Source organism: Bos indicus x Bos taurus, chromosome 13 (genome assembly GCF_003369695.1).
Source record: "Bos indicus x Bos taurus breed Angus x Brahman F1 hybrid chromosome 13, Bos_hybrid_MaternalHap_v2.0, whole genome shotgun sequence".
Lineage (NCBI taxonomy): Eukaryota > Metazoa > Chordata > Mammalia > Artiodactyla > Bovidae > Bos > Bos indicus x Bos taurus.
The window spans coordinates 31561144-31585390 of NC_040088.1; the positions used below are offsets into that span (position 1 = coordinate 31561144).

At 41.4% G+C, this 24247-nt stretch overlaps 1 protein-coding gene across 3 annotated transcripts in view; it reads right to left on the minus strand.

Annotated features, from left to right (window-relative positions):
• Window positions 1–23567, minus strand: part of C13H20orf194 (chromosome 13 C20orf194 homolog) — a 173251-nt gene extending 149684 nt beyond the window's left edge. For all 3 annotated transcript variants that reach the window (XM_027559349.1, XM_027559347.1, XM_027559346.1), the window contains exons 1-2: window positions 23114–23567; window positions 701–780 (exon numbers count right to left, since the gene is read on the minus strand). In XM_027559349.1, coding sequence (XP_027415150.1) covers window positions 701–780; window positions 23114–23196 — 163 coding nt within the window. In that variant the 5' untranslated portion in view covers window positions 23197–23567. The remainder of the gene's footprint in view (window positions 1–700; window positions 781–23113) is intronic.
• Window positions 23568–24247: the final 680 nt, after the last annotated feature.

Genomic DNA, 24247 nt, shown 5'->3' on the forward strand with positions numbered 1-24247 from the left:
AGTGAAAAAATAAAATTATGCATAGACTATCTGAAGGACAAAAAAGAAAGTGGTTCACTTCTGGTGGGAAGGAAATTAGAAGGCTGACAGACAAACAACCTGATCCAAACAAGTTTTATGACTCAATACTGTGAATGTAAATGAAAATGAAATAAAGAAGGAGACTGATCTGACATAGAAAAATCTCCAAGATACACTTATCAAGTGAAAATTTTTTCAGTTAGGTTAGCAACAATATACATAAAATGTTCCCTTTTGTGTTAAAAAAAATACAGTTGATGTTATCTCTTGGGGAGTGGAACTGGTATCTGGGATGATTAGAAAACTTCATTACTGTGTACTGTCTTAATTTTTCTTTCATAGTAAAAGAAAGTGATAAAGAATAAACACCCAATTCTGTCACTCTATGGCCCTAGGCAAGTCTGTTTTGTCTCCCAGAGTCTCAATTTCGCCCCCTTACAAGGATCACTGTGAGGAGAAATAACATAAACAAAGTGCCTACTCTGTGGTACAGGCTCCCTATTTCACTGATACGTCAGTGGACTTCATTAAAACAGCAACAGATTTAAGGGGAACAAGGGCTGGGAGAAGAATACTAACTCACAGCTTGTCTCACAGTGATGACACTATTATTAATATCTTCCTGTGAACAGAAGCAAGTTGCCCCAGCCCTGAGTCCCAGCTTGTGAAAAACACTGACCTAGGATGCAGAGGATCCCGTCGGGTCGAGACTTGCTGCTCTGGGTCAAGATGCGCTGAACCTGGCGGAGTCGACTGCAGCTGCAATAAGAAAAGAAATCAGCTCCCTGAGTGCCAGCACATGAAGGCATGAGAAAGAAAATGACAGCAAGTGATGGAAACTGTTCTCTGTCTGACTTTGACGTCAGAATCATAAAAATAAATTACGTATTCTTTTTTCTAATATTTTGTGGAAGAGATTATGCAGAATTGGTCTGTAGACTAAGTCTGAACTGCTGATTATAAACTGTATGATCAGTGGCTCTCTCATTCAACAAAGAATGGAACCAAAGGCCCTGTCATAATCAATGCTAGACAGGACTAGAACCCAGCAGCTGACCAGAAGAACCTCCAATGTCTTAATTTTGAATATTATCAAAGAAGAGTTTCTACACTAATTTGTCCTAACTGTGGTCCTTATTGATCTGTTAAAAACAAAAAACAAGCAGATAAAAATCAAACTAAGGACCAGTGAGTGTCATCACAACTACCCCCATAAGTGTGTCAGTACATGGTATTTCTTGCTGTATCATCCTGCCAACTATGCCAACTGTCTTGCTGTTCACACTGTTCACTGAACCCAGGGTAGGCAAGGGGTGCGTGGGCAAGCTGGAAGAAGACTCAAGGAGCTGTAGGAACTGCAGTCGTGTTTAATTCTCTCTGGGCTGGCATAGCAGCCGTACGGCAGCCATGCTGCATTCTCTCTTGGTTGACCCAGTGGATGCAGCCATAACACAGCCTCAAGGGCTTATCAAGTGGAAATTATACAGGTTTACAAAATTAAAATGGACCAAGTGAGTACACTGTGATGTGTGTGCACAGTGCTGTAAATCATCTCAGCTGTTACATAACCATATATTTACAAAAGGTGGGGGTGAGACAGCCTGACCACTGCCATCTTGGCTAATTCGATCTTTCTCTACAGAACTGCTCCATTTCTGTGCAAATCTCTGATTCCACTGATGTTAGAGACATACTCTTCCTTCCAAACAAAGCATAAGGAGAGGTACTTCCGGACACTGATATCACTTCTAAGGACCCCATGCTTTCCGTATCAATCCCTTCTCCCTCCCAGATTCCGAGAGTGGTTCACTTTCCTGCTTGAGACTGATCCTTCCATAGGGTCTGTCCATATCACCTTCTGGTCCAAGATCTGTCTCCACTATTCACCCCTTAAGGCTCTTATATTAATTTTCCCCCCTACAGTCAACATATTCCCAATCGTTGTTGTTTGGTCACCCAGTCGTGTCTGACTCTTTACAACCCATGGATGCAGCACACCAGGCCTCCCTGTCCCTCACCATCTCCTGGAGTTTGCCCAAGTTTATGTTCATTGCTTCAGTGATGCCATCCAGCCATCTCATCCTCTGACTCTCTCTTCTCCTTCTGCCCTCAATCTTTTCCAGCATCAGGGACTTTTCCAGTGAGTCAGCTGTCCACATCAGGTGACTAAAATACTGGAGCTTCAGCATCAGTCCTTCCAGTGAGTATTCAGGGTTGATTTCCCTTAAGATTGACTGGTTTGATCTCCTTGCTGTCCAAGGGAGATAAAACAAGACGATTGCTTCTTGGCAGGAAAGCTATGACAAACCTAGACAGTGTGTTGAAAAGCACTGGAAGAGTATGTCTCTAACAGCAGTGGAATCAGAGATTTGCACAGAAATGGAGCAATTCTGTAGAAAAGTGAATTAGCCAAGATGGCGGTGGCCAGGCTGTCTCACCCCCACCTTTTGTAAATATACGGTTATGTAACAGCTGAGAGGATTTACAGTTTGTCTCAGGAGTCTTCTCCAGCACCACAGTTTGAAGGCATCAATGCCTTGGTGCTCTCCCTTCTTTACGATCCAGCTCTCACAACCGTACATGACCACTGGGAAGACCACAACCTTGACCATACAGACCTTGGTCAGCAGAGTAATGTCTCTGCTTTTCAACACACTGTCTAGGTTTGTCATAGCTTTCCTGCCAAGAAGCAATTGTCTTCTGATTTCATGGTTGTAGTCACCATCCACAATGATTTTAGAGCCCAAGAAGAAATCTGTCACGACTACCATCTTTTCCCCTTCTATTTGTCATGAAGAAATGGGGCCGGATACCATAATCTTAGTTTTTTTAATACTTAGTTTTAAGCTGGCTCTTTCACTATCCTCATTCACCCCATCAAGAGGCTCTTTAGTTCCTCTTCGCTACCTAGAAGCCCCACCACATCCTCATTATCTAAGATTCTCCATAAACCTACTACAATAACTGTTCCATCCATAACAGTCAGACTCCATCCTCACTCCTCTGTTCTAGTACACTTGTCCTATACTCATCCAAGCAATAGTATTTCCAGCTAAATAACACCATTTCCATGTCTTGAATTCCCTTTTCCCCCTGTTCTTTCTGACGTTCCCACACACCAAGTCCATGACTTAGTGGTCCTTATCACTACCTTCCCTCAAGACGTTCACCATCTTCTACCTAATACCAAAACCAGACAAAGACAGCACCAAAAATATAGAAACATACAAATAAATATCTACCATGAATATAGATACAGAAATCCTCAATAAAATATTAGTAAATGTAAGTCAACAACATATAAAAAGAATTACACACTACGGCCAAGAGGGATGAAAGTCTGGAAATCAATAAATATAATCCCTAATCTAACAGGCCAAAGAAGAAAAAAAAAAATCATATGACCACATAATTGATGCAGAAAAATCTGAAAAAATTCAACACCAATTCATAATTTAAAAAACTTAGAAAACTACAAATAGATGAGTTTCCTCAACTTGATAAAATCAATTTTGGTTTTGATACCAAAAAAAACAAACAAAAAAACCCTCCAAAGCAAATTCTGGGATATACTTAATGGTAAAAAAAAAGAAAAGAAAAAAAACACGGAACAAGAAAAAGATCTATGCTCTCATTAACCCATTCAACATAATACTGGAAGTTCAAGCCAATGCAATCAGGCAAAAAAAGGAAATAAAAGGTATACAGATAGAAAAGGAAGATATTAAATTATTTGCATAGATGACACAATGGCCTATATAGGGAATCTCACAGAATCTATAAAAAAATCTTAGAATAAGTGAGTTCAACAAAGTCATAATATCAACATATAAAAACCAACTGTATACATGAACACAGAAATTAAAAATATAGTATCATTTAAATATAAACTGAACAAAACATGAACAGTACTTACATGCTAAAAAATACAAAACATTGATAAAGGAAACCGAAAAAGATCTAAGTAAGTGGAGACACTCAACATAATATATATGTCAATTCTTCTCAAATTGATTTATAGGCTTAACACAATTCCTATTAAAATCCTAGCAAGATTTTTTTACAGACATAGACAAGATCACTCTAAAACTTAGAGGGAAAAATAAAGGAACATTCAAGGACAGTGAGAACTGTTTAGAAAATGAATAAAGTGGGAGGAATCACTATGTCTGATCTTAAGACATATTATATAGCTAAAGTAATCACGACTGTGGTTCTGGCTAAAAGACAGATACATAGACCAATGGAATGGAACAGGAACAACAGAAATAGACCCAAAAATATAGCCAAGTAATATTTGAGAAAGCATGGAAAGTAACCCAAGAGAGGAAAAATAGTCTCTTCAATAAATGGCGTTGGAACAACTGGATATCCATAGACAAAAACATGAACCTTAACCAAAACCTTATAACTGGCACAAAAATTAACTCAAAAGAGATCACGGATTTAAAGATTTATATATAAAATCTTTAAAAGAAGAGAAGAAAATATTCAGGATATAGGATTCAATGAAATTCTTAGACTTGACACCAAAAGTATGATCCATTAAAAATTGATACATTAGACTTCACCAAAATTTTAAACTTCTGCTTTGTGAAAGACTATTGAGAGAATGAAAAGGCAAACTACAAAATGGGAGAAAATATTTGCAAATCACTTATTTGAAAAAGCACAATACAAAAAAACTCAAAACTCAACAGCAAAAAAAACACTCCAATTAGAAAATAGGTCAAGGTATAAAGAAAATTTTCTCAAAGTGGATAGAGAAATGTCACATAAACACATGAAAACAGATTCAACATCATTATCCATTGTTGTTGTTGTTGTTCAGTAGTTAAGTCGTGTCTGACCATTTGCAACCCCATGGACTACAGCACCTCAGGCTTCCCTGTCCTTCACTATCTCCCAGAGTTTGCTCTAATTCATGTCCATTGAGTTGATGATACTATTTAACCATCTCATCCGCTGCTGCCCCCTTCTTTTTCCTTCAGTCTTTCAGGGTCTTTTCTAATGAGTTGGCTCTTTGCATCAGGTGGCCAAAATATTGGAGCTTCAGCTTTGGCATCAGTCCTTATGAATATTCATAGTTGATTCCCTTTAGGATTGACTGGTTTGATCTCCTTGCTGTCCAAGAGACTCTTAAGGGTCTTCCCCGGCACCACAATTCAAAAACATCAGTTCCTGGGCACTTCTTTATGCTCCAACTCTCACAACCGTACATGACTACTGGAAAAACCACAGCTTTGACTATATGTACCTTTGTTGACAATGTGATGTCTCTGCTTTTTAATGTCGTCTAGGTTTATCATAACTTTCCTTCCAAGCAGCAAGAGTCTTTTAATTTCATGGCCGCAGTTACTGTCAGAAGTGATCTCTGGAGCCCAAGAAAATAAAGTCTGTCATTGCCTCCACTTTTTCTCTATTTGCCATGAAGTCTATGGCTATATCACCCTGAACGCACCTGATTTCACCTATTTGCCATGAAGTGATGGGACCTGATGCCATGATTTTAGTTTTTTTAAAAAATGTTGAGTTTCAAGCCAGCCTTTTCACTCTCCTCTTTCACACCCATCAAGAGGTTCTTTAGTTCCTCTTCACTTTCTGCCATTAGAATTGTATTATCTGCATATCTGAGGTTGTTGATATTTCTCCCAGCAATCTTGATTCCAGCTTGTCATTCATCCAGTTCAACATTTCACGTGATGTGCTCTGCACAGAAGTTAAATAAACAGGGTGACAATATACAGCATTGTCATACTCCTTTCCTAATTTTGAACCAGTCAGCTGTTCCATGTTAGGTTCTGATTGTTGCTTTTTGACCCACAAACAAGTTTCTCAGGAGACAGGTAAGGTGGTCTGGCATCCTTATTTCTTGAAGAATGTTCCACAGTTTGTTGTGATCCACACAGTCAAAGGCTTTAGCATACTCAATAAAGCAGAAGTAGATGTTTTTCTGGAATTCCCTTGCTTCCTCTGTGGTCCAATGAATGTTGGCAATTTGATTTCATAGATTAGAGAAATGCAAATTAAAACCACAGTGAGACACTACTATACATCTACTACTAAAATAACAAACAGTGATGATATCAAATGCTGGTGATGATTCAGAGAAACTGAATCACTTGCAGATTTCTGAAGTAAATTAAAGAAGACATCAATAACAGAAATACATTCATATTCCTACATTGGAACTTAATATATAATATTATATATTTAATGCCAGACTCCTCTGTCCAGGGGATTATCCAGGCAAGAATACTGGAGTGGGTTGCTATCCCTTTTTCAGGGGATCTTCCCAACCTAGGGATTGAATCCATGTCTCTCATGTCTCCTGCACAGGCAGGCAGGCTTCTTACCACTAGTGCCACCTGATAAACTGTGGTCTATACATACAATGGAATATCATTCAATCTTAAAAAGGACAGAAATTCTGACACATGATAATACATGAAATAAGCCGTAAGGACCTTACAGTAAGTGAAATAAGCCAGTCCCGAAAGGACAAATATTGTATGATTCCACTTTTATGAGGTACTTACAACAGACAAATTTACAAAGACAGAAAGTAGAATGGTGGTTGCCAGGGGACGAGGGGATGAGGTGGAGGAAGGAGTGGGGAGTTATTGTTTAACAGGTACCAGAGTTTCAGTTCTGCAAGATGAAGAGTTTTGTGGATGGATACTGGTGAATGTAGCACAATAAGGTAAAAATACTTAATGCCACTAAACTGTACACTTAGAACAGTTTAGATGGTAAATTTTATGTATATTCTGCCATAGTTTAAAAAATTTTAAGTTTAAAGAAGCCAATGTCATGTAAAACAGAAAAAACAGAGAGGGAGAACTCTTGTAATAAAGAATAGTAAGTCAGTGCAACTTATTAACCTTAATTTGATTTAAACAAAACCAACCAACCAACCAACCCAAGGGAAACATCTATAAGACATCTGACAAAAATTTGAGTATGCCTCTATTACATATTAATAGAATATTATCTATTATCCAGGGCATATTCAAATTTACTATCAATTTTCTTAGCTGAGATAATATTATGGTGGTTACATAGTAGAACGTCCTTTTTCAGTGAAGTGCCATGATGTCTACAAAGTGCCATGATGTCTACTACTATGTCAACATAAAGAGTTTAACAGAAAAAAGAATGAAAAGAAAAGAAAAACTAAAGACAATGCACACAGGCAAAGAGTCAAAACTGGTAAATCTAAGTGATGGGTATATTCTTGTACTATTCTTTCATTTTTTCTGTATTGTTTGAACATCTTCATAATAAAAATCTGGGGCTAGACATAAGGCGGAAAGGCAATGGCACCCCACTCCAGTACTCTTGCCTGGAAAATCCCATGGACGGAGGAGCCTGGTAGGCTGCAATCCATGCGGTCGCTAAGAGTCGGACACGACTGAGCGACTTCACTTTCACTTTTCACTTTCATGCATTGGAGAAGGAAATGGCAACCCACTCCAGTGTTCTTGCCTGGAGAATCCCAGGGACGGGGGAGCCTGGTGGGCTGATGTCTATGGGGTCGCACAGAGTCGGACATGACTGAAGTGACTTAGCAGCAGAGATAAGGGGGAACATGTGGAGTAACTCAGGGTTTTGGAAGCAGCAGAATTTAAACTGCAACATGATTAAGATTAAAGTAAGAAAACTCTATCCCTGGGAAATGGTTGCCTATCCATCCCCACTTTCTCATGTTTAATGTAAGATTCATCTTGCAATCATTCTCTGCACTAGAAAGATTTCGTTAAGTTGGTCCTTTGGTCCATTTCCCAATCCTGGCTGACTACCAAGTTACCAAGAGCTCGAGTTTTCAAGCTCAGAACCAGCCAGTGCCAAAAAGCTTTAACAGGTCATGTGACCAGGAAAAGCCAGTTCCCCAACTACTGCTATGGGAAGCCAAGACAGGAGCAAAAGAGGGTTTTTTTGGCCAAAGCAAGTAGAAGCAAATAAAATGTAGGAAGATCTTTCTCTTCCCAGAGTAAAACATTAATAACATTTTCTTGTAAAATGGCTAGATCTAAATTTAGTTCTTTTTTTCCTTTGAACGTTTTCTTGCTTCCCAATTTTTGACTAGAACATAGCCTATCACTGAACCATTAAACTTTTCATTTACTGAAATATTTATCTATTTAAAAATCACCTATTAAGTATAAGAAAGCCAAAATATTCATATTCCAAGCACTCAGAATTAACCTACATTAGTGCTTTTTTCAGTTATGTGAAGTATTAATTTATTATCCTTTTTTATTTAAAAATCAGAACACTACATACGAAACTTAAGTCTTCACTATTCCCCACCCTCAGAGGTGACCATTATGAGTTTTCTTTGTATCCATCCAGTCTTTTTTCCCTTTTTTTTCAGTAGAAACTTTCAGTTCAGTTCAGTCGCTCAAAGACACACACCAAACCCAGCACTAGCACTGCCCTGTAGCTTTCAGGTCTACCTGAACAAAAGCTAGCACATCCCGAGTAGAAGGCCTGTGGTCACCTGCAACGCTACAAAGTTCCTCCTTTAGAGTATCTGCAGAGGGTCAAAAGCAGACTAAACAACGACAGTGAACGCTCAGCACAGCCAGAAATACACTTTTTATCAAATAAGCTGCTTGAATACTATACTTCTCACTTTCGTTGGATTCAGCCTCAAAATCTAGACATGACAGGTGATACGGCAAAAACAAGACCTAAACAGAAGCAGTCTGCCCAGATCACAAGGCTGAGTAAAGATTAACAGCATCAGAACCTGAGTGACCAAATATCCTGGCTCTGAATTTTACTTTCTGATGTACCTCACTGATTTCCTGACAACAAAGTTAGCCTCAGACACAGTATTTCTGAATTCTTAACAATCACCTCTGTTCTCCCCACTGTCCATTTTATACTTATTAGTTAGTTCACTGCTCATTGCTGTTATAACAATTACTATATACATAGCTAAGTATATTTTGTTTGTGTTTTATTATCATGGTTCCCTGGAAATGGGAGAAATTTTGCAATTTTATTTTTGTCTGTTTTTCTTCATAATTTATGCTTTTTGATTTTTAAAATCAAACTATTAAAACATGAATATATTCTCCTTATATGCTTTGTGGTTTGGATGTTTTACAAAGTGAATTCTCATACCAATCTGAATCACTTCATCCTATAAAACTGCTGTGAACAATCTGATATAATACAGTTAATACATAGTTTGGGTGAGTTTTTTGGGGAGAGAGTTGTTTTTCATTTCACTGTTTTTACATAAAATCAAAATAATGAGATATGTAACTGCTCTGCAACGTGCTTTTTTTTTTTACTTAACATTGTACCTCAAGATCTTTCCAAGATAGTAAATACAACACAACCTCATTTTTAAAACTGTTGTACTATATCCTTTTGCTTTTACTTAACAAGACACTATGATTGAACATTCATGATTTTTATTATTTTTGCAAACAGCAAACAATGTTTCAATGAACAACCTTATAAAGCCATCTTTGGCACAAGTCTAAAAAAAAAGCTGGCTTAAAACTCAAAACTCAGAAAACTACAATCATGGCATCAGATCTCATCACTTCGTGGCAAATAGATGGGGCAAAAGGAGAAACAGTGACAGATTTTATTTTCTTGGGCTCCAAAATCACTGCAGACTGTGACTGCAGCCACAGAATTAAAAGATGCTTGCTCCTTGAAAGAAAAGCTACGACAAACCTAGACAGTGTATTAAAAAGCAGATACATCACTCTGCTGACAAAGGGCTGTATAGTCAAAGCTATGGTTTTTCCAGCAGTCATGTACCGATGTGAGAGTTGGACCATAAAGAAGACTGAGCACCAAAGAACTGATGCTTTTGAACTGTGGTGCTGGAGAAGACTCTAGAGAGTCCCTTGGACTGCAAGGAGATCAAATCAGTCAATTCTAAAGGAAATCAACCCTGAATATTCATTGGAAAGACTGATGCTGAAGCCAAAGCTCCAATACTCTGGCCACCTGATGCAAAGAGTCGACTCACTGGAAAAGACCCTGACACTGGTAAAGACTGAGGGCAGGAGGAGAAGGAGGAGAAGGAGGATGAGATGGTTGGATGGCATCATCAACACAGTGGACATGAGTTTGAGTAAACTCCAGGAGATAGTGAAGGACAGGGAAGCCTTGCGTGCTGCAGTCCATAGGGTGGAAAACAGTCGGACAAGACTTACCTACTGAACACGAATAGCAACAAATTTTCTGCAAGGCAGAGACTAGCATTGCCAGGTTAAGAGGTATCTGCATTTAAAAATTTGAGAAATTTTGCTAAATTGTTTTCTTAAAACATTCATCTACAATATAAGAATACCTGTTTCCCCATAACTTCTAAACCATGTATTACCACTCTTGAACTATTAATGTAATAGTCAGAAGTCTCCTTGTCAGACAGTTGTCCCTTGGTATCCATGAAGGATTGATTCCAGGAACCCCTCAGATAGTAAATCTGCAGATGTTCAAGTCCCTTACATAAAATGGCATAGTATTTACATTATAACCTATGCACATTATCTGGTACATTTTTTAATAATTTTTCTTATTTGCTAATTTTTGGCTATGCTAGGTCTCCACTGCTGCATGGGAGCTAGTCTTCATTGCAGTGTGCCAGCTTCTCACTGCAGTGGCTTCTCCTGTTGTGGAGCACAAACTCTAGGGCATGTGGGCTTCAGCAGTTGCAGCACATCAGTTCAATAGTTGCAGTTCCCAGGCTCTAGAGTACAGGCTCAATAGCTGTGGTCCATGGGCTCAGCTGCTCTGTGGCATGTGAGATCTTCCTGGATCAGGGAGTGAACCCGTGTCTCCTGAATTGATGGGCAGATCCATCATCACTGAGCCACCAAGGAAGCTCCCCAGTATATTTTATATCATCTCTAGATTACTTAACCTAATATGAATGCTATGTGAACGGTTGTAAATACAATGTAAATGGTACGTAAATAGTTGCTTGTGGATGGCAAACTCAAGTTTTGCTTTTTGGAACTTTCCTAAATTCAAAAATATATTTTTGATTTGAGTGGTTGAATCCATGGATGCAGAACCTGTGGATCTGAAGGGCTGACTGTACCAGTACTTCATTTAGGATTTTTGCAGTTGTTATTTTCCTTTGTAATCTCTCTGTCAAACACCAGAATCATGCTCGCATCCAAGAACAAGTGGGAAAGCTTTCTGAGGTATATAATTCATTCGGCATGCTTTCCATTTTTATCTTCCTTAGTAACATACACTATGCCTCTTCTCTTCGACAGCATCCAATCATGAGTCACCCAGCAGCAAGCCAGCCCAGCTGGAGTCCTTTCCAGGGACTTTCTGTTTCAGATGTAGAAGAGAAATGGCCTCTAGGGTCACAGTCCAGGAAGAAAGTGGATTTGAGGCTATATGGATAGAGGCAACTATTTTGATAGCAGAGTCCCAGTTCCTGAGGCCCTACTTCTTACAATTCTTCCTATCTTGTCTCAGTTCAGTTTAGTCGCTCAGTCGAGTCCGACTCTTTGTGACCCATGGACTGCAGCATGCCAGGCCTCCCTGTCCATCACCAACTCCCAGTTCAGTCCAGTTCAGTCGCTCAATCGTGTCTGACTCTTTGCGACCCCATGAATCGCAGCACGCCAGGCTTCCCTGTCCATCACCAACTTCAGGAGTTCACCCAGACCCCCGTCCATCGAGTCAATGATGCCATCCAGCCATCTCATCCTCTGTCGTCCCCTTCTCCTCCTGCCCCCAATCCCTCCCAGCATCAGAGTCTTCTCCAATGAGTCAACTCTTCGCATGAGGTGGCCAAAGTACTGGAGTTTCAGCTTTAGCATCATTCCTTCCAAAGAACACCCAGGACTGATCTCCTTCAGAATGGACTGGTTGGATCTCCTTGCAGTCCAAGGGACTCTCAAGAGTCTTCTCCAACACCACAGTTCAAAAGTATCAATTATTCGGCGCTCAGCCTTCTTCACAGTCCAATTCTCACATCCATACATGACCACTGGAAAAACCATAGCCTTGACTAGACGAACCTTTGTTGGCAAAGTAACGTCTCTGCTTTTGAATATGCTATCTAGGTTGGTCATAACTTTCCTTCCAAGGGGTAAGTGTCTTTTAATTTCATGGCTGCAGTCACCATCTGCAGTGATTTTGGAGCCCCAAAGAATAAAGTCTGACACTGTTTCCACTGTTTCCCCATCTATTTCCCATGAAGTGATGGGACAAGATGCCATGATCTTTGTTTTCTGAATGTTGAGCTTTAAGCCGACTTTTTCACTCTCCTCTTTCACTTTCATCAAGAGGCTTTTTAGTTCCTCTTCACTTTCTGCCATAAGGGTAGTGTCATCTGCATAGCTGAGGTTATTGATATTTCTCCCAGAAATCTTGATTCCAGCTTGTGTTTCTTCCAGTCCAGCATTTCTCATGATGTACTCTGCATAGAAGTTAAATAAGCAGGGTGACAATATACAGCCTTGACGTACTCCTTTTCCTATTTGGAACCAGTCTGTTGTTCCATGTTCAGTTCTAACTGTTGCTTCCTGACCTGCGTACAGATTTCTCAAGAGGCAGGTCAGGTGGTCTGGTATTTCCATCTCTTTCAGAATTTTCCACAGTTTATTGTGATCCACACAGTCAAAGGCTTTGGCATAGTCAATAAAGCAGAAATAGATGTTTTTCTGGAACTCTCTTGCTTTTTCCATGATCCAGCAGATGTTGGCAATTTGATCTCTGGTTCCTCTGCCTTTTCTAAAACCAGCTTGAACATCAGGAAGTTCACGGTTCACATATTGCTGAAGCCTGGCTTGGAGAATTTTGAGTATTACCTCACTAGCGTGTGAGATGAGTGCAATTGTGCGGTAGTTTGAGCATTCTTTGGCATTGCCTTTCTTTGGGATTGGGATGAAAACTGACCTTTTCCAGTCCTGTGGCCACTGCTGAGTTTTCCAAATTTGCTGGCATATTGAGTGCAGCACTTTCACAGAATCATCTTTCAGGATCTGAAATAGCTCAACTGGAATTCCATCACCTCCACTAGCTTTGTTCCTAGTGATGCTATTCAAACTCATGTCCATTGAGTCAGTGATGCCATCCAATCATCTTCTGTCGTCCCCTTCTCCTCCCGCCTTCAATCTTTCCCAGCATCAGGGTCTTTTCAAATGAGTCAGTTCTTCCCATCAAGTGGCCAAAGTACTGGCGTTTCAGCTTCAGCATCAGTCCTTCCAATGAATATTCAGGACTGATTTCCTTTAGGATGGACTGGTTGGATCTACTTGCTATCCAGGGGACTCTCAGGAGTCTTCTCCAACACCACAGTTCAAAAGCATCAATTCTTCAGTGCTTAGCTTTCTTTATAGTCCAACTCTCACATCCACACATGACTACTGGAAAAACCAAAGCTTTGATTAGATGGACCTTTGCTGGCAAAGTAATGTCTCTGCTTTTTAATATGCTGTCTAGGTTGGTCATACCTTTTCTTTCAAAGAGCAAGCATCTTTTAATTTCATGGCTGTAGTCATCATCTGCTTGTCTATCTCCCCACTATTCCTTCCAGTCAAGTAGCCAATACATTTATTTCCTTTTTTACTTTACTCTTTTGAGTTGGGTTTCTGTCACTTGAAACAGAAAGCATTCTTCTTATTACAAAATCATACCTCTTGATTAGACGGACCATCAGGAAATGTTCAGGATTAAACCACGCCAATGTCTATGACTTACTTTGAAAAGCATTAAAATATAGGATGAATTGATGGGTGAATATCAGGATGACTATAAGGCAAACAGAGCAAATATATTAAGCAGAGAATCTAGGTATGAATATACATGAATGTCCACTGAAAAATTCTTTCAACTTATTTGTATTTACGAACAGTTTTCATGATAAAATATTGGGGGGGAAATCAACAACACGAGTTAACACAAGTTATATCAGCATTAATTCGGACTTCAGGCAATGATTACAACGAGCTACTGTAGGACTACTAAGAAAAGGGTTTAAGGTTTAAGAAAGCTGGCTCTGCAATAAAGTGGCAATTATTTATTCTCTCTGTGAAACAGACTTGGAAGAAAGGCAAAAAGGCAGGATGTGTCTCAAGTCAATAAATGTCCTTTCCCACTGAATTCCTTTCTGGAGCAACTTGCAATGGAACACACAAAGCCAACATTACTGCTATCATGACCAATACATGGTTAAACAGTGACCAAAAAGTGACTCAAACTGAAGGAACACATACACACATACATGTGAGCATGCACGACTGAGAGATGTGTTGGCATCACCTGACTATTCAGTGACTTGAATTTTCTCCCAGCATTTTTTCATATAGTTCACCAGACCCATTAGTAATTCTAAGCAATATAACTTTCATTCCACATAGCTATTAATACCTCCCTGTGATAGAGACAGTTTCCTAGTCCATATGCATTTTCTCCTTCTTTTTTTACTAATAGTATTCTGATTTGGAGCAACAATAGGCACAGCTTCTCTACTTCTAGAGCTGACCAATGAGACATGCAAAAGCCATCAGGTTGAGGCCGCTGGGAAAGCTTTCTGAAGAGAAGGAACTGACACATCTAGGAAAGCTGCCTTCTTTCCTCAAAGATCTGATAGCTGGAGTTCCTTCCTGCAGTCATTCTGTGACCCTGGAGCTATAGAAAAAATGGAATCCATTTGCTAAATACAGACACAGAAGAGGCTGGTTCCCTGATGACTTCATACTAGGAGTAGCCTGCCCTCCTCTAGACAGACATCTTTTGCAAGACAGACTAAACCTCAAAGTTGTCATTATTGTTAACTATCTTTTACCAGCTGCCAAATAGTTCCTAATAGGTCCCAATAGGATTGATGCTTTTGAACTCTGGTGTTGGAGAAGAGTCTTGAGAGTCCCTTGGACTGCAAGGAGATCAAACCAGTCAATCCTCAAGGAAATCAGTCCTGAGTATTCATTGGAAGGACTGATGCTGAAGCTGAAGCTCTAATACTTGGGCCACCTGATGCAAAGAGCCAACTCACTGGAAAAGGCCCTGATGCTGAGAAAGATAGAAGGCGAGAGGAGAAGGGGATGACAGAGGACGAGATGGTTGCATGGCATCACTGACTCAATGGACATGAGTTTAAGCAAACTCTGGGAGATGGTGAAGGACAGGGAAGCCTGGCGTGCTTCAGTCCATGAAATCACAAAGAGTCAGACACGACTGAGTGAGTGAACAACAACAGATAGGTCACCTTATCTAAAATGGTTAAAACTTGCACCCAACTACAATTCATGTCTAGACCCATTGCACAAATTGGGGTATGTAAGACTCTCTGCAAACTAAATATAAGAACTTCAGAAAATGCTACCCAACTTCAGAAAATGGAAAAATGGTATCTCAAAGTCTATCACTACACTTCACTGAAAGAATATATTGTTTTCCATTTTTTTTCCTTTTCTCCAGCCTTCTCTGAACATTTCCACAATCTGCTCTTTGGAAAGTCAGTTCACAGGTCTTCATTCAGAAGGCATCCACAATTACTTTCCTGCATTTCTTTGACTATTAAAAGCATGCCAAAATATAAATGCAATGTTGAGTCCTGACATGAATCTTGGAATAGAAAAAAGACATTAGTGGGAAAACTGGGCAAATCCAAATGAAGTTTGGAGTAATAAACTCCAAGTAAACAAAAATTTACTTAGTAAACTAATATGAAATACAAATATTAATTTCTTAGCTTTGATAAATGCACCATGTCAACATTAGAGGAAGCAGGGTAAAGGTCATATAGAAACACTATATACCATATTTGCAACTCACCTATAAATATTATTTCAAATAAGAAGCTTAAAACAAAAAACAGGCCAAATTAGCTAACTTTCCCTCAAACCAGGGTTCAAAATTACAGATGTTGTTTAGTCACTAAGTCATGTCTAACTCTTTTGTGATCCCAGGGACTGTAGCCTGCCAGGCTCCTCCTCTGTCCATGGGATTTTTCCAGGCAAGAATACTGAAGTGGGTTGCCATTTCCTTCTCCAGGGGATTTTCCTGATCCAGGGATCAAACCCACATAACCTGTGCTGGCAGGCATTCTTTACCACTGAGCCACCAGTGAAGCCCCAAATTACAGCTAACAGTTTTAAATACCCAAGTCACAAACTGCTTTTTCTTTTCTTCTTAATTTCAGGGCAAAACAACAGTATGTAAGCTGTAGAGGGCATCTGCATCTCATTTACTCCCCATCTCCAAAAATCAGAACATCACAGAAGAGCCCAAGAGCTAGGAAACACTGTTAAAATACTGTGCCCTATTGATGCAACAACACAGTCATCCCAAATATATGTGAAAATAAGCAGGCAGAGGCTTGCTTTTCAAAATGTCGTTTTTACAAAAGACCTACCCGTTTTCAGTAACTGAAAGAAATTAGAAGAAGGTTTTTGCTTTTATGAAAAAAAGATGAAAAACAAAGATAGCCACCATCTGTTTTACAGTGGAGCAATGAGTGGCACTGCCAAGCTCATTCCTGGTAACTACACTCAGCATCTCAGCAACAGCTTTGAACCGTGTCTGTGAGCATCTCTGCTTTAGCCTGATTTACTTTGTGCCTCTGTTAGCAAGATGTGTTTTGAAGTAACTGTTTCTTCACTTATGCCATTTCAGTTTACAAAAGTTTTCCTGGGAAGGCCCTACTTTCTAAGAGCTGGGTGAAATCCATAAATAGACCTCCACCCCTGGTTCAGAAATAAGGTCATAAAAAAATAAGTAAGCAAACCCTTTTTACTTCTATAAGCACCAAACCAAGCCTCCCTGGCCAGCATCCCAGTAAGTATACTGAAGGTGAAACTTCACATCTTCATACATACAAGGTCATATCTTGCTCTGCATATTGAGTTCTCCTAAGTCAGGGACCATGAAAAATTTTATTTTCTTGGGCTCCAAAATCACTGAGGATGGTGACTGCAGCCATGAAATTAAAAGATGCTTGCTCCCTGGAGAAAAGCTATGACAAACCTAGTCAGCATACTAAAAAGCAGAAACATTACTTTGCCGACAAAGGTTGGTATAGTCAAAGCTATGGTTTTTCCAGTAGTCATGTACACATGTCAGAATTGGACCATAAAGGATGAACATCAAAGAACTGATCTTTTCAAACTGCAGTGTTGGAGAAAACTCTTTGAGAGTCCGTTGGGCTGCAAGGAGATCAAATCAGTTAATCCTAAAGGAAATCAATCCTGAATATCCACTGGAAGGACTGAGCTGAAGCTGAAGCTCCAATACTTGGCCACCTGATGCAAAGAGCCGACTTACTGGAAAAGACTCCGATGCTGAGAAAGATAAGGCAGGAGGAGAAGGAGACGATAGAGGATGAGATGGTTGGATGGCATCACTGACTCAATGGATATAAGTCTGAGCAAGTTCTGGGAGATGGTGAAGGCTGGTGTGTTGCAGTCCATGAGGTCGCAAAAAGTGGGATCCAACTGAGCAACTGAACAACAACAACAAAGGCAGGGACAATTACTATTTCTGTAGATCTGTAAACCAAAAACAGAACCATGGGTACTGGCCAGTAAACATCACCTGAAGAGAGAATCTGCCTCTGTGAGGCTTTACTTAAGCCCTCTCAGTAGAACATCACTATGATTAACCACTTTCCCACCATTTAGCTTACAAATGTGAGTCTTCATTCTCTGAACACCCAGAACCCACAGTTTCACCTATAATTATTGTCTATTCATTCAACAAATAATTAGTGCAAGCAGTGTTTCACAATAGCTAACAACAGTGGTCACATTTACTGAGTACTGACTATGTGCCAGACACTGACCTAAGCACTAGGGCAAGCAATGTGGGAAATGACAACCAAAAAATGGTCCCAACTCTTTGGTAATTTCCAGGTGCCAACGAAGAAGGCCCTTTCTTATGAGCCCTTTAACAAGGAAGAAATCTCACCTATACATGTTATAGAACTCCAGCACAGGAGCTCCTTAGTCAGACGTTTTGCTAAAGCACACCCCATTCAGTGACTCATAAAGGGTGCATGGAAAGTCAAACTATGAGATCTTGCATGTGTGAAATGTTTTTATCCCTCCCTCACCTGCCTGAGAATTTGGTTGGATAAAGGATTCTGAGTGGGAATCCATTTTCTTTTAGTAAGCACTATTTGCTCCATTATCCTCTAGCGTCCAATCTTATGATTCCTGACTTTATTTTATTTGTAGATATCCTTTTCTCTTTATAGTGCTCAAAAATGTCATGATGCTATGCCACACATGCATATTTTTAAATTAATTGTGCTGGATTTTTGGAGGGTTGTTTTAATCTGGAAACAGAGACTTTTTGAGAAACTGTATTTTATATTGGATGATTTCTTCATCCCAACAAATAATAACCACTCACTATCCCTTCTTGTTACAGACATCTACAATAGGTCACTCAGTCCTCCACATTCCCTCAAGATTTTGGCTTCTGGATCATTGTCTCTTTGCTATTACTACTCCGAACTTAATTCATGATGATCTCAATACGCACTGACCTTCTACTATCCTTACCTCCCAGTTCCTTTACTCCTATCTTCCAATGATGTCCTCTATCCCAGGGGTCCCCAACCCCTAGGTGACAACCAGTACTGGTCTATGGTTTGTTAGGAACCAGGCTGCACAGCAAGAGATGAGTCGTGAGCAAGTGAAGCCTCATGTGTATTAATAGCCACTCTCCACTGCTGGCATAACTGGAGCTCGAAACCTACTGCACTTATATCATTTCAAAACCATTCTCCCCACCCCCAACTCTGGTCTTCTATGAAATCAGTCCCTGGTGCCAAAAAGATTGGAGACCACTGCTCTATCCTACCTCTGCCACTCCCTCCCCCACTGCCCACATCCAAGGAGCTTAATACATCTTAAGGTAAAATATTCAACATGGTAACTGGGTCTCATCTTAAATTCAACCAAACGGGCACTTGGTGCTATCTGGCAATCCAAAAATATTTCCTTATTCATCTCATTTTCCCTCACTCTCCTGGATGAATTTCACACCTGCTTTCTCCTCAAACTTCCAACACCTCTCTCACTTTTCATTTTTAGCTGAAGACCTTCCTTCTTATTTAACTGAGCATATGAAGTAATAAGAAGAGAACTTTCACTCTGTCCCACTACCAAGCTAACAATGCCCCAGTACTTGGGTTAGTTTAATCACCACAGATGAACCGTTGTCCACGTCCCTATCTAGCTTGAGGCCAACATATCCATATTGTCCCTTCTCTCTCTTAATCATCAATTTGTTTCTCTGTACTCCAACATCCTGTTAACTTACAAACATGCTATCTGCCCACCTAAAGACAAAAAGAACTTTAGCATTTCATGCTCCTCCAGCCACAGCCCTATTACTCTGCTCTCCCTTATAACAATCCTTGAAATAACATCACTATAACTCTTTATACTCACTGTCTCCAATTTCTCTCCTAGATTCTCCTGAATCCACTACACCAAAACTGTTTTGTCAAGGCCATCAACGACCTCCGTATTACCAAATCTAATTGTCTATGCTAACATTTATCATTAGACCATAACTGTCCTTGATTCTTCCCTTATTTCAGGAGGTAGGAATCCATTTTCCCTCAAAATCTGGAAGACATTGGTACACTGTCTTTTCTACACAGGAAATCCCAGAGTTTGGATGCCGGTCCTCTTCTCTATCTACATTTACTCCCTGGGTTTCTATCCAGTCTTAAAAGTTTAAAAAAAACAAACAAACTTGGAGTCATCAGTAATATGAGTGGTATTTCCAGTTCCAATCTCTCCCCTGAACTCCAGTCTAATATATCCAACTGCTAATGCAGTATCTCCACTTTGATATCAATTAGGAAACTCAAAATGAACAAGGCCAAAATTGAACCCTTTTTCCACAAGCTTACTCTTATTCCAGTGTTTCCAATATGAGTAACTGGCAACTCCATTCTTCCAACTGCTGAGTCTCAAAACTGCCTATGCCTTCTAACATTATTGTTCCTTCAGCCCTATTTCATCCCCAAGACTTATTTCTCACCATTCTGTATTATGATTTTTACTGTTTTTATCTCTCTCCCCTTACAAAGAACCTCTTGGAGGGCAGATGTCTGTCTTATCTGTCTGAATTCACAGCATCCAGCACAGTATATATTGGAATTTGCATAAAGAGGCAGTGAAATTTAAACTATTAAACAAGTCCAAAGCAGGATCAGATTCCTCTGCAGGAAAAGATCTTAAGTAGGAAAGCATATTTCAACTATTTCCATTGGTTCCTTAGTACAAACAAAGATAGTTATTTTGTTGGTAAAGAGTCCGCCTGCATGCAGGAGACCCACGGTCCATTCCTGGGTCGGTAAGATTTGCTGGAAAAGGGATAGACTACCCACTCCAGTATTCTTGGGCTTCCCTTGTGGTTCAGCTGGTAAAGAATCCACCTCCAATGCAAGAAACCTGGATTTGATCCCTCTGTTGGGAAGATCCCCTGGAGAAGGGAAAGGCTACCCACTCCAGTATTCTGGTCTGGAGAATTCCACGGACTGTATAGTCAAACATGACTGAGTGACTTTCACTTCAGTTATTTTAATAACTCCAAAATCTCAGTGGCTTGAAAACAGGCTTATTTCTTGCTCAGTCTACATGTCAAAGATAGGTCATCTGGAAGCTAGTTCTGGTTCCCAGATTAAGACTAGTCACCATCTGGAGCACACAATCACCAAAACAGAGGGAAAGAGAGTGGCAAGTTACACACCAGAAGCTTTTACCATGAAGGGATACACATCATTCCTGTGCACATTTCACTAACCAAAAGCAACTAACAAGGCCATACTCAACTTCAAGGGGGCAAGCAAGTACAACTGTACCATGTGCCCAGGAGACAGAAACCCAAGATATTTGATGGACAGCACTGATGACTACCATGAGTGGCTTCCAGATCTAAGTAACAATATTTTAACTCGTGATCTCTATACCTAGTCTGTGAAGATTAACCCCATTGCTAGAATAGTGCCACTCACTTGCAAAGTACCATCTATGGGTCTTTAGGAATGTAACTTCACCAGTTAGGCCTGCCTCTTTAATCACTCAGGAGTCGGAGTGTAGCAAAGAAGCCCAAATATGGGTGATAGCAAAGTACTGAGAACAAACCTGGTAGGAACATTCAGCGTCATAATCAGGGAAAGGCTTGACTGAATGAGCAAAAAAAGTATGTTCAGTCAAAAACGGAAGGGAAAGGAAATGCATCAAATTTCTTTTACCAAAGGTATACAAACACCAGGCCTTGAGGTACCTGGTACTATCCCTGTCCGACGACTAACAAGTTTCACTCAAACCACATGGCGGAAAATTCGAAATTTGAATATGATTAGTAAAGTTAGTAAACGTTAATGTTTTTAACAAAACAAAACAAAAAAATACTTACCAAAAAAAAAAAAAAGCATGCTGCCATGCTACTAGAAGCAAGGAAGGAAGCAGTTATTTTAGAGATGGATTTTACTGGGAAGCTTTTTTTTCCTTAAAAGACTCCAGACTTCAAAGCTCAAGATGATAGGGACAAATCTCAAGTCTACAAAGGCCTTGAATTTAAAGGGTGGCTGCCCAAGTTCTAAGTACCCAGAGCAGTTTCTATTGTATTCAACATTCAAATACTTTGTAACAGTGAAACTGGCTGCCAGAAACGTTAAAACAGACTGGAGATGGTTACCACAAGCAGCTAAACAATTGGAACCTTAAAGCCCAATGGAATTCCACTGCAGAGCAGAAGAGGAATCCAACTATGTCACCTGTCACCAGCCAAATCAGAAGCAACTAAGACTCCCAAATGAAACCAAGGGTATCTAGTCCCACCTCCTCTATCCTTTATTCAACAAACATGCGTTAGTAGCTGGCGTGGAAGAAGGAATGTCAATAAGTATGAGAAGGACATGATTCTAAGATTTAGCTCTTATTCGTCACGAATCTGGTGGAGTTCAAACAAGATAAAAACATAACAAAGCGATAAAAAACATTTTCGAGCAAAAATTTTAAAATACAATGCCTTAAATACCGTAACAAAGATATAGGAAAGACTGTTTTCACAGGTAAGTTGAGAACCTTCTTTCATAGGAACACTATATTTGCTTTGCTAAAGAGCTAGAATCGAGAAAAAGCGAACAAAACAAACAAAAGCCTCTTCTGGCTTAATGACAATTTAGCAGAACCAAAGCCCATTTCTCTCTCTTCCTCCATTCTTCTCAACGGTCTCTGCCACAACCCCTCCATTATTTCATCATCCGCACTTCGCTGACGGCCCCAACCCAGTTCCATCACAAACGATACCAAGACTATTAAGGTCAGTCCCAAAGGCACAGAGAGTAGAAATAAATCTTCATATACAGAAAGGCAGTGGGGACTCTCCCTGTACTGAGGCACCCCGGGGCCTTTATCTCTAGGTTCTGTGGCCTGGGGTCCGCAGCTTTCGGGGATTCTGGCCCCCCTTCCCTACGCAGTTTTTGCCTCCTGCGCCCCTAACGACCTCCACCTCTCCTCAATCTGAGCTCCTCATCATGGAGTGAGGGAGCGACTCAGGACAGGGCAGTGGGGAAGTGCGGAAACGCGCAGTATGGAAGATGCGGTCCGGGTGGGTGTTTGTGTAGGGGGAGCGAGGGGGCAGACGCAATGCAGAGGAAAGGTTCTAAACGAGACCTGCTCCTTCAGGGGAGCAAGGCAGGTCAGCCATTTCTAGGTAAACCAATATGGGGTTCTATACAGGGGAGCTATTGTGAGGGGACGTCTTCAATGATGGCCATTTCTGGGAGAAATATTCTACGGGGAAGGCAAGTGAGTTAATCAGCCACTGTGCAGGTCCTCGATAAGAGAATCTTTTCATGGTGAAATGTTCTGTGGGGGTGGGGATGTCATAGCACGGGGGTCTTCACAGGGGATCCGTTGTGGGGTTGTCGACAAGGAAGCCATTGTGGGAGCCTCGGCACCAGGCGCCGTTCCTCGGGAAACGTTCCTCAGGAAACTGTTCAGGGAAAAACCGTCCGCTAGGAAGCCATATCGGACCACGCCCTTCGGCGAGCGGCGTCGCCAGACCCCAACAGCCCGCAACCCCTCGCCCGCCCCTGTGAAGCCTCGTCCCCCTGTACCTGACGGAGGGCGACCCTCGGCCAAGGCCGCCGAGGGAGCGCGCCCGGGTCAGCCCCACCCGGTGCGGGGGATATGCGTCCATTGCAGTCGACAGCGGAGGAGGACCGAGCCGCTGCGAGGGTCGCTCAAGCCTGAGGGGCGGCTTCAGGCCCACTTCTGCCAGGCGGGGAGGCTGGGCGTGCCGGGTGGGCGGGGGGCGCAGCGTGCAGGAGCACGGCGGGGGCGGAGCCCGACGGGCGCAAAGGGCGCGGATGTGGGCGTCTGCAGTGGGTAGGGGGCGGGCACAGGGCCGCAGGGCCGAGTCCTCCTTAAGCTTCGAGGCGGTTGCGTCGGATGCTGCGAGCGCGGTTGACCAGAATTAAGGCTACCACGCCGCTGCTCTGCCCTGTCTTCAGGCTCCCTATCGTGGAGTCGGATTCTGCGGCGCTGCCAGCCACGCACACAGGCGCTCCCAGGGGCGGGGCCTCGTTCCGCCCCGCCCCGCTAAGCAGCCCTCGGCCTCCTGCAGAACCTTCAGAAGCTGCTGCACCTCGCCGGCGCGGGGGCAGACTCGAATGCCGCTTAGGTGCTCGGATCGCGTACCCCGGTCTCCCCGGAGGGTACCTTGCTGCAGTTTCTACACCCGCTGCTAATCAACTACGCACCCTCCCTTCAAACATTCAGCCGATTTCTAGCCGACCTCGGGTTAGCAATGCGCGCCTAACCTTGCACAGACGTTAGGGGCTCACAGGGGCCCAGAGGATCCCTGCCTTTTACAGTTCAGATTCTAAGTCCACCCGTTTCCAACCGCAGGGCAATGTGTAAGAAAGCAAAAGAGCCTCAGTCTTATGTATAATTCACAGAGTTTCCAGGCATTATATATATATATATGGGATATATTTAATGATTTTGTTCTGCGTCATATACTGACTTTGTCAGGATGCCCTAAATGTCCTATATTCGTCTTTTTACAGTCAATTGGGCTTCCCTGGTGGTTCAGGCGGTAAAGAATCTGCCTGCAACGTGGGAGACCCGGGTTCCATTCCTGAGTTGGGAAGATACCCTCGAGAAGGAAATGGCGAACCACTCCAGTATTCTTGCCTGGAGAATCCCTTGGTGAGAGGAGCCCGGCGGGCTATAGCCCATGGGGTCTC